The 11,372-nt window shown below is 40.3% G+C and overlaps 1 protein-coding gene across 2 annotated transcripts; it reads right to left on the reverse strand.

The window, feature by feature from the left end:
• On the reverse strand, positions 1-7,992 carry hsf2 (heat shock transcription factor 2). 2 transcript variants are annotated; one of them, XM_042096017.1, is made up of 12 exons: positions 7,776-7,992; positions 6,773-6,881; positions 6,559-6,686; positions 6,318-6,445; positions 5,115-5,190; positions 4,846-4,907; positions 4,621-4,699; positions 4,144-4,256; positions 3,682-3,918; positions 1,527-1,629; positions 1,264-1,330; positions 1-1,153 (listed from the first exon to the last, which is right to left on the reverse strand). In XM_042096017.1, the coding sequence occupies exons 1-12, from the start codon at positions 7,866-7,868 to the stop codon at positions 780-782; spliced, it is 1,569 nt and encodes a 522-aa protein (XP_041951951.1). In that variant the 5' UTR covers positions 7,869-7,992; the 3' UTR covers positions 1-779. The 2 variants fall into 2 exon arrangements, with proteins under 2 accessions (XP_041951951.1, XP_041951950.1); XM_042096016.1 differs by having other exon boundaries at positions 1-1,156; positions 7,776-7,991.
• Positions 7,993-11,372: the final 3,380 nt, after the last annotated feature.

Raw genomic sequence — 11,372 nt, forward strand, 5'->3', positions numbered from 1 at the left:
TGCAGTTGCAGTTCCTTTAATTTTACAGCCAAGCCTGAGAGAATGACAGCAAGCTCACAAGAAAGGCTAACAGTCACAGAGGTCTGTGCACATTCCTCAACGACATACGTAAAGGCCAGACTATCGATAATTGAAATTCTGAATGCTGTAATTTCAATAATACCAGAAATAATACGAAAACATAGTAACAGAAGACGGAGATGCAGGCACTTTCCATACCTTTGTACATTAAGGGCCACAAGATTGCTCTCATTACCATTTTCTATTTACAGAAATGTGACGTCTTTTCATGTTTTAATACATACTTTGACTCGCACAATTTTGTAAGCAATATATTTGCCTTTCACACTCAAGGTGTTTCAGTGGAAAGCCAGCAACATAACCGCAGCAAACTCCGCTTAGAACAGCTAACGAAAAAACAACTACAGTATGTGTAAGTGTGTTCGTACATGTGTGTCAACATGTGCACATATATTGTGAGTGCCTGGACACAGATTTTCCAAAGAAAAGCATCTGCAAATAACTGACGGAAAGTCACCCACGAGGAAATAATAAAAAAAAAAATACAAACAAAACATCTATTTTCTTTAAAAAAAAACAACAAACAAACAGAAACTTTTAACAGTGGACAAGAAGTATGTACCAAAAAATACTTGGAAATAAATAGATCATCATTTTGATGAATATATACAAAAAGGTCCATCCTTTTTTTTATGTTGATTTTGTCGTTTGCAAAGCGTCCCACCTCTCTTCCCACTCCAGTCGCAGGCTGTGCTTCCTCAAAGCTCCAGAGGGACGACGCTCTCATCTCCGGTCACGTCTTGGTTGAGCTCGCACAGGTAAAAGAGAGTTTCCTCGCTAGCCTCTGCCTCCGTCAGTGGCTCCAGACGGATGAGCGTATTGCGCCGCGTCTCTTCGCCCTCGATGGGAGCGGCCAGCAAGTCGACCGGTGGCTCGTCCTCCGGGACCGACCCCACCCCCGCCAGGCTGTCGGAGGGCTCCAGGAGGCCCATGCTGAGGGTGGACGTAGTCAAGGAGTGGCCCCTGGAGGAGGTGGAGATGGGGGCTGGGGCTTCGGACTCTGTGGTCAGGGGGGTGCAGCCATCCAGGAAAGCCAACAGGGGACAGCTGGTGTACTGGATTAACTGCTTGTCTGCTGGGAATGGGGGAAGGGAGGGTACGAGACTGTTAGAAATGGGTTGAAAAGATTCAACATACGTTTACAACCTGGTCTAAAGTACCGTATACAACAAAAAAAGTTACCTGCATCAGCCTCGACCTTCCCATCTTTGGAAAACAGCTCAATGGTTCCCTTGGAACTGTCTGTTCCCTGCAAAATTGGAAAGTACTATTATAAAAAATTATAAAAAGTTTACCTTTCAGAGCACAGGACAAACGTTGATTTCAGGAATGGAGGGGAACTTGCTAGTACTTCCATGAACCATATCACAATATTATGGTATTTCAACATTTTGAATGCACTGATCATTTGACCATCGATAGATTCATAGGATAGATTCACTTACCTCTAGGATATCAGGATCAATGCTGAACTGCTTTCCGTACAACATGGCCTGAAAATCTTCCAGACTGCAGTCAATGCTGTCAAGGTAGTCCATCAACTCTACCCTACAGGGAGAAAAGACGTCAAGAGTAAAGTTTTGACCCAGGTCATCAGGCAAGATGGCATCATCAGTAAATCTAACAAACAAAACAAACAAATGACCAAGTTCACACATGCACAACAAATAGTGATATTGAACACTAGCCTAGAAATCTAGACGCATCCTAGCAGCCAGGGAAGTCTAGCAACTCTCTGTTGGCTTGCGAGCTGGAAAATGTAAACTTCGATAAGGCCAATCACATCGTGTATAGCAGGGGTTTTCAACTGCTTCTGTGCCAGGGACCACCATCCTGACTAACAAGTAATCCACGGACCACTATTATCGGCGGTTTCATGGCCTCAACGTTGAACATACTAAACAGTGATCCTCTCCAGTTTTGTCAATCGTTACTTTAAATCCATATTTAATATTTAATCGTCACTGTATTTTCTTTCTCGTTTCCACTATGTTTCCTCCGAAGTTGTAGCTTTGTCTGAAGAGCATGCAGCAGAATCCTGTCCATCTGTCCTGACATCTGGTACTTTCCTTAGGCTACTAAAATAGCGATCCATGCTGGTACTGAATAGCTAACTTCACCTTAGTTAGAAACGTTAGTTAACAGCTCCACTCCTCTCCAAATTTCACGAAACTATTAAGCTTCTTTTCAACGAAACATAACATGAACTCCGTCCGAGCTGGTCTATATCGCGCAGACTGGAGCCTACCTTATGAATGTGCGTGTGTGACGTTGGGGACGCAAAACACAGGATAGACCTGTTATGTAGGCCTATCCTGTGTCAGTTTGAATCTCATCTCCTCTATAGTATTTTAGATATTTTCAATAAGTTCAGTATTCACACCAATGCGCAACAATTCTGGAAATGGTTTGGAAAAATTAATGATGGAAAAAAGTTATTAATTGTGAAATAATACGCAGGCTGGAATGCAGGTCACGGACCACCTGCAATGACGCCGCGGACCACCAGGGGGCCGCGGACCACCAGTTGAAAACCCCTGGTGTATACGTTAGACCGGCACATCCGGGAACTTGACTCGTGACAAACGTTCCCGCCCCTTTCGGGGGGAAAACAAACAACCCCTCTCATTAACTCCAACGCAAATTAGGGTCAATAAACGTAATTCGTACAGAAATCGCAGGAGTAAATAATAACAAAAAATACCACAAATCAATATGACCACTCAATACATAACCACTTTGCCGGTCGTTGACCGTGAAAGATACCTACAAAAGCTTAATTCAATTAATATAAAAACATGTCCCTTCCGTCTCCCGAGTAGGCTACGAAGTGGTGCAACAACCCCACTCAGTGACCAGAAGTGTCATACGGTCTTCTCTTCTTATGGCTTGTAGCCATAATTTTCTTCTGTCAGGATTTTTTTTGAGGACATTGTAGGCAAAAGAAACTCAGGGAGGGGTTCTTAGCTGTGTGGTTGGTACATGTCTAACGGTTCACTCTGGCTTGTTCTGAGAGAATGTTTTCCCCTCAAAAGGGGCATGGCGCAAACAACCTGCTCTGTGTGACGCGGGTCCGGTTGTAAGTATAGAGTTGGTAGGCGGGCTTAACATAATGATTGATGGCAGAGTTGCAACGGGTTCAGTGTGAATTCTCTGCTCCTTGAAAACAGCGAACAGCGTAACACGAGTTAAGCTTTTTTTATGTTGGCAAAAGTTTGAACTAGCCAACTAGCTCTGCTGGCGGGAAAACGCATGGGACTCATGAGTTGTAGCTATCCTATTGCGTGCAGAGGGATTTCGAAAGACAACCGATTATCCCGCCCCTCGGACTGAGCACTGCGAATGGTGAGTCCCCAGACCATACATCTTGATGTAGGTCTGGCTCGTCAGACCAATTGAACACCAGGAATCAAATAAATTACACATCACCCATTGTTAATCTTGCAGACATGTTGTGAAGTGCCAACCAGCAGAAATGACCCCAAAGTGTACCAAATGGCAGCTGAATTGACATGACTTTTGGCACACACCCCCTTGCACGCGGATGACAATGCCAAACGTAAACTCCCTATAAGCACCTTTGGATGATGTGCCACTTACTTCCCCAGGAGATTGATGTTCTGCGAGATGGCTCCGCTCTCCTTCAGGATGGAGTCCATCATCTTCACTGGGTCCTCCTGACTGAGGGTGCAGGCCTTGTTGAGCTGCAGGGCACTGCTGGTGGGAAGGCTGTCAGTCATGCTTCTAGAAGGTTCTTCGGATTCTGCTTCGTCTTCCAGTGTCAATGTGCCTGGCGTAACCATGTTGCCCTCAGTGACCTCAATGATCTCAACATCCCTTTTGAGGAAGAGAGAAGCAACATTCATTGTCATTTGAATGACAGGCAAAGACTGTGTTATAAAAATATATATTAGACCAACATATATAGAGGATCCATATCATTACCATATCATTATTACATATTGATTATCATTACATATCAAACTTCGTCATCAAATTAGGCTCCTTAAACTCGACACATCTTAAAAAGGTTTGAATAAGAGGCAGGACTGTGTTGCTTACATCTGGTCCAGGGTTCTGGTGGAGTCAGAATCCTCATTACTGACATCACAGATAATGACATCGTCCGATATCTCTGTGCTGTTCTTCAGATCGTTGATTTCACTGACCGACCCCTACAAGACATACTTGTGAGGCTCAGTTCAAAAGACCCCCTTCACTCACAATATTACTCAATTATTATATAATATAATTTATAGATAAAGGTAGTAAAAATCAGTCCCCCACCAATGTCAAACAACTGAGACGGTGGATTCACACATAATTAGACTTTTTTTCCCACGGGCAGACTTCACTTTCACACAAGTGAGCCTGCCTTATATCTCATTAGGAAGAGAGATGCAAAAGTTGAACATTACAATAAAAACATGGAAAAAATATCAACAGCCAAAAATCCAACGCATTCCAAATGACCAAGACTCATCAATGAATTCAATAACACAGACCAATTCTTCTCATCCCTCTAAGCTGTGCACATACTTTGCTGTGGTCCACATGTTCATCGTATATCTGGTGAATGAACTTGGATTTCTTCCCATTACTGTTCAGCAGTAGAGGCCTATGTAGAAAAAGCAGGAGGGAGACAGTATGCCGTAAGTGCCCCGAGTGTGTACAACACAGTGAAAAGACCACAATTGAACTCGTCACTCATTACAACGGAGGGTTTGAGATTTAGAAAGAGTGTGGGGTGGTGGCATCTCTTACCTTTTCCGTTTTAAGTTTAGAATGCGGTTATTCTGGACCAGTGTGAAGATGAACTGCACCAGCTGAAGGAGATGAATTTAAATTAGTTTGCTCTTACTGGGGCCTAAAGCAATGAAGAGTCATCCTGCTAACACACACAATCTAATTTGACTATATGGATGTCAAAATCATGGATGCTTTTGGATTATTGGGTTTTATTTCCACACTCAATCTCTAAGACTTTCCAGAGGAATCTTAGAAAATCAGATCAGTTCTGTGTTAAACTGTACCTCTTTGATGACTTGCTGCTGGTTAGTATGTTTCTGCCGCAAGTCTGAGATCTCTCTCCACAGAGCCTCATTCTCCCTGTAAGAGAGAAGGACAGACTTGACTACAGGGCTGTGTTTCAAACCGCCTACTTGCACACTTCAAATACAATATGTCTCTAATGGTTTTTAAAAATGTATGCTAGATGAATGGTTATGGTAATGTTGTCAATGTTAACTGAGCATTGATGTGATTAATCGCAGTTCAGTCATGTAATATAATTTAACAGATTAAAAAGAACACACACATTAAGTGTGCAGTGCATAGATCTACACTTGTTTTTCAAGAGCTTAAAAAAAGTGATCTATACAGTTGCATTTACACACTTTTAAAAATTATTAAAGGTGACTTTCTAACATGAAACTGGACATCAATATCCACCATAAAGGATAGGGATTCACAAAACTAGATTTCTGCCCATATCCTCAAACAACCATTTGGTCAACTGTTGATGACAATATATACACACATTTCTCTCCTGTACTAATAATTAACCTATTGTTCTTATTGGTGTGGTTGTTGCAAACAGATAGAGGTATTAAACACACATTTTACTCTACCCTAGATCTATAAATTAAGCAATGGAGACATTCATTCATGAAAAATAAGGGAATCATTGTAATATGATGTAGATGTAAAATATGCAAAATGACATCGGAGTGATCGGACATAAAAAGAGTAAGGTAGGCTGTATTTGAACGGATTTGCATGATGCTTCCTCTGAAACCTTAATAGGTTGTATTATATTTTTGCTGATTTATCTGACATGAATGTCAACAGAAATGTTAATAGATTATCTCCTGATGCTGATAATTCTAAAGCTTTTAACTGCCGATACTGTACTGATATTGTGCTTCCCTAATAAATGATTACAGGGAAAGGTACATAATGACAGGGACCATCACGGTTCGCTCTTTGACATAATGTACCCACAGTAATATGACCATAACATGACATAATACTGGGGCGGCAATACATGAATTCGTGTGGGGAAAGAAAAGTGTCAGTGTAAATCGGTTTCTATTAAGCCATAATGTAATATTTCCAATAAAGGCAATATGTCAAACTAACACGATCAACTGCTTGCATTAAGAGCACATATCAATCATGCTACTAGTAGCCAACACACATGATATATTTCAATGGCACTAAATGCTGACAGATACCTTTTCAGAGTGGCAAGTCTGGAATCCAAATTCTCTTGTTTCCCGTGCACATTCTGAACACTGGATAGAATCTCGGACAGTTCCTCAATTCTCCGCAATTTGTTCTCCTCAGGCCTGCTTGTGGACACCTACAGTGCAAAGCACAAAGGACCCAGGAATGAATAGGATACACCCTTTACAGTCTATGGATACACGTCAGAAAACTGAGCATTGAGCTGCGTGACAAACGGCAAGGTGCTACCTTTCTTTTGATGTTCTCAAGCAAATCATCCTGGCCGTGCTTGAAGTAGGGATGTTGGAATTCAACGGGCCCATCTCGCTCTTGCTTGACTATACCAGTGTCAATGTGCATCACTTTCCGAAAGCCATCTAATAGAGAGAGACAGAGCCTGTGAGCTGCTGTCAAGCATGCAGGAGAGAACAACTGGTGCACTGAAAGAGGAGACGCTGCTTACACATATTCAGCTGTCGGACAAAGCTAGCCATGTTGTTGTGCTTGAAGAACTTGGGCAGTATTTCCTTAGCGAACCGTTGTTCATCCAAAACGAGGAAACTATTCCCCTCCTATAAAGAAAAAAACAAGTCTGAGGTTTATTGGGCTAAACTGCTATAGACGACTGTACGACACAAGTTTCCTTAGCAACAAGCACTTCCGACAAAATGGGGCAACTCTGCACCTGACCTATCGCCCGTTAACGTTATTTCTCAGGCAAACAAGCGTGCTAACTTAACTTAGCTTCAGTAGAGAAAATATGTATAGGAATAAATAAAACAACTTTGGTATACGTAGCTAGCTACACCACTTAAAACATTCCAACTAACTTAAAGCCAATTCGTAACACACTGGAACATTTCATGCTGGCTGAAGAGGTTGCATCAGTCAAAACAAAAGCTAAAGTTAACGCTGCCAGCGAAATGGAGAGCAATCTGACGAGAACCTAAACAAACCCAGGACGTTCATCAAATATACAGATATCCGTGCAATAACGCGGTGTTTGTGGCAGTTGACATGGCAAGTCAAGGTCAACTAATATATATATATATATATATATATATATATATATATATATATATATATATATATATGTGTGTGTGTGTGTGTGTGTGTGTGTGTGTGTGTGTGTGTGTTTAACGTTAGTTTCCACAGGACATTGCTAATGTTATTCCTCAAGTTAGCTTACGTTAACATTAACGTCCACTGTTATCCACTCAGTTATGTAAATGATAACCTTAAAGCTAACGTAAACGTCACCCAACACAATTTTAGGGCCATGATAGCAGCTATTTCTTCAAAAAATATCAAGATCGCTAACGTTATGTAACAGAGGCGCTGATAATCTAACGTTAGGTTCTTGTTTTCTGTCGTGTCTAAGTTAGCTGGCAAACGACCGACACAAATGTTAGCTAGCCTGTTAAGGTTAGCTAAATGACATCCTTTACGGATACATTTTACTTTACCTGACTCCAGCAGATGAATTCATTTGTGTCAGAATCCTCAACCAAGGTCCAAAGCTTAGTAAGGAAAGCAGGGACATTGGAATTGTGTTTCATTTCGCCTGAACAGATATAAACCTTAGAAAGAATCAGAATAAATCGCCTCGTTATTTTCAACCAAGGCAAACAGATGGAGGCACACTAGCTGAAGAAAACACGGGGAAAAAAACGACTAGTCTACAACTTCCTACCCAGTTTACGCACGCTGATTGGACAATTCCAAATTTACGTAAGCTTTCTCACGTGTCCGCCCATGTAGGTTGTCTTGCATTTCCCCACACGTCAGCAGGCCTCAGATCAGTCCAAGTAGCCCTGGCTGCAGCTTGCAGATCTGGACTGAACTAAATGTGGGTTTTGACACGTTCAGAGACAAAACAATGATGATTAACATAAGCATGTTGTCTTTAAGAAATGTTCAATAGCCTGATCTGAAGTAGCCTATGCCTACAGGCTACAGTTCAATATGTAATGTGAACACTCACACAACTTTATTGGTTTCTGTGAAGGCTGCAGGTTTAAACATTTCAAATCATGCTTAATGCTTCATATTCTAGTAGTCTACCATTGTCCATTAGGCCTATGCAATCTTCAGAAATGTCTGATAACTTCAGGCACAGAAATTGTCTTTGCTTTAAGCCCTGAACAATGTCACCAAAATGTCAAAAAGAAAGGAAACACATGTAGCCTTTACATGTAATCAGAGGTGTATCAAGCTTTTTAAAAGTGTGGGGGTTGTGGGATAGGAAAATAAAACAATCTGGTCAAATGATAAATAACTCCCTACAGAGATTTTGTAAGTATTTTCTGAGAGGGGTGCGGACTATATTGGTGTCCGGGAGTTTCTCCCCCGAAAAAAAATTGAGATTCTGATTGCTAAACACACCATTTTAATGCAGTTTGGGAGGGACAGAAGAAGCAGCGCCTATGTGTGGCTCATGTGACATGTAGGCCTACATGATCTACCTGCTATCACTTCACTATTTGACACAACCCTACATGGAGACATATCTCATGTTATAAATCAAGAAATCATTTCAGAAATTATGTTTTGTGCATATGGGTTAGCAGGCTACAATAAATTGCCTAACAGACAGCAGCCTAATTTCGAGGTATCACTAATACCTATTAAATAAATGTAAAGGACACAGAATACCCATATGGAAATGATCTATACAAAATTTACACTAATTTCATATGCTGCATTAGATCCTCATATGTAGTATATAGGTAAGTGAATCTGCATGTAAAATGCATATTAAATGCATACAACATGTAACTTGCAAGGTTTTGCAACATATAAGCATTGTAGATGACACCAAGCCCTAAAACAATATCCTTACAAAATGTTTGTATAGTACAACATACAAGACTTGGGCACGCACCAAAATCTTGTATGAGATAGGCAGACAAGGAAGCAACATATAAAAAACCTTAAAATATGAACACATGAGAAAAGAGATGTAGAACCAGGTATAGTGCTGCTTTTTCACGATAACAGGGCATCTGCGATAACATCAAAAACATTTTGTGATATGTTTTTAAAGCCAAGTTTTTTGTTTATCTGTAAATCAGAATGTCTTCATTATCTTTCAGAAGTAAACATCATTAAAATAATTTTTAATCAAATAATTTAAATGCTTTTCAATTATATACAAATATTTCACATCACACATTACTTGGAGCTCAGACACATTAATTCTGATCAGAATGAATACACATGAAACAAATTAGAATGTGATTTTTATGTGTATATTTATGTGTAAGAGATACAAAAGCCAATTAGAGTAATTAAAAACAACAACTGCATAAAAATAGCATTATATCACACCACAATTTTCAAACACTATATTGACAGTAACAATATCATCAGGTGCTGTGTACAGTACATCACAGACAATGCACATACTGTACTTTATGAGGACTGCATTTTATAAACACACAGGACGTCCCATTGGTAATACTACACTGAAGTGCTTGTGTTGCACTCAAATATCACATATTTCATATACTGTAGGCTATCTTCATTCATTACTAACATCATGGTTTATCAATGCGAAGCGGTTCTTGCATGAAAACCCAATAAGCTTCAAACAGATAAGTGACACGTGTCCTGTTAGGCTGATAAATAGTGATTGCAATTATTTACAATAATATGTCCTCAGTAGCTTGCACACAATTGAGCTGGATGGAGGGCACTGAATGTATATGCATGGTCTAACTATCTGAATGGCATGTATGGCTTTATGAAAACCACTTGGAAAGTGGACAGTTTGGATAAGTGACACTTTACACACGTGAGTGTTTCATCATGTGCCTGTGCCATGCCAAGATAACTGGTGCAAACACTGCAATAATGATGACACTCAATTTGATCTATAATGCCAGTCAGGGGTTTGTCTAAAAAGTACTTGCTTGAGGGAATTGCACTTTTTCCAGCAGAAACCAATTTCAAAAGCTTGAGTAGATCAGCCATTAAAACACCGGTTGTGTTGTGTTTGAGGGCAAAGGACACAATGGAGATGAAACTCTGCTCTTCTGTCAATCCCTGGGAGAGGATATCCTAGAATAACAGGAAAATTAAATGTTAACTTATGACACACTGATATATTTTATATCTTCTTATTAACAGTTATAGAGTGATTACTTGCACTATTTGTCTTACCTGTGTTAGTGTGAAAGGCTCTCCACTCTGCTCTTTGAGTTGTCTTTCACAGGCATCTTCACTGTTTCCCTAGGGAGGACATACCAAGAAAAACTTCAGGACAATAAAACAAACAGCTAGATACTACACAGAGGCTAAATGAACGTATTTCAAAAATCAGTACCTTATCAAAAATCCTTTAAACCACTTGTGTCATCTTTATTGATGTGCGATCTCAACCACTCACATTGAAACCAAACCGTGACAGTGAGGAGAGTTCTCCACTACATCACATCTATTCAAATCCTGTCGGGCAATCCTAATTTTCTTGATAATTTTCTTCTCTGTTGAAATCCCTCTCATCAGGAGCGAGTCCAGATGAATGTATGGAGCTCGATGGAACATGTGGAGCTTGGTGGAACTACTTTCAGGTTAAGCCTTCATTGGGTCAGCAGAACATTGGCATGTGGAAAATATTAACCACAAGACACAAATGAAGTGTGCCTGTGCTTTTAATAAAAAAATATTTGGTTTGAACAATATAAAAACAAAAAAATGGGGTGTGGCCATTAAATAATCATCAAGCTGAAATTTCTAGGCCTATTTGTTATTGCAATAATCAGCATGTTACTGTATCCGCCTAATTCTTCTGCCTATCCTGCCCCCTTTGAAACCCTTTTGCCTCTCTTAACTCAAGCTATAGGCTATTTTTCTTTATTCGGGGCAGATAGGTCAATGACTTCCCTGCTGAAAAAAAACAGCCTGACCAGCTTATGATGGTTTGCTGGTTTAAGCTGTGTTTTCGCAAGAGTTTTGCTGGTTTAGCTGGTTGACCCAGTTTAGGATGGTCATGTAGTTGGAGGTTGACTGGCCAATCCAGCAATGTCCAGCTTTATGGCTGGTCAAACCATCATGACCAT

The sequence above is a fragment of the Alosa sapidissima genome, chromosome 6 (assembly GCF_018492685.1).
Source record: "Alosa sapidissima isolate fAloSap1 chromosome 6, fAloSap1.pri, whole genome shotgun sequence".
Classification (NCBI taxonomy): Eukaryota; Metazoa; Chordata; class Actinopteri; order Clupeiformes; family Clupeidae; genus Alosa; species Alosa sapidissima.

Excerpts from the sequence above, each read along its gene's own strand:
- hsf2 (XM_042096016.1), bottom strand. The coding sequence starts at position 7,868 with ATGAAACACAATTCCAATGTCCCTGCTTTCCTTACTAAGCTTTGGACC. Across the intron at positions 4,257-4,620 it reads AACATGTGGACCACAGCAAA|GGGTCGGTCAGTGAAATCAA; the intron begins GTATGTGCACAG and ends TATGTCTTGTAG. Across the intron at positions 1,630-3,681 it reads AACATCAATCTCCTGGGGAA|GGTAGAGTTGATGGACTACC; the intron begins GTAAGTGGCACA and ends TTCTCCCTGTAG.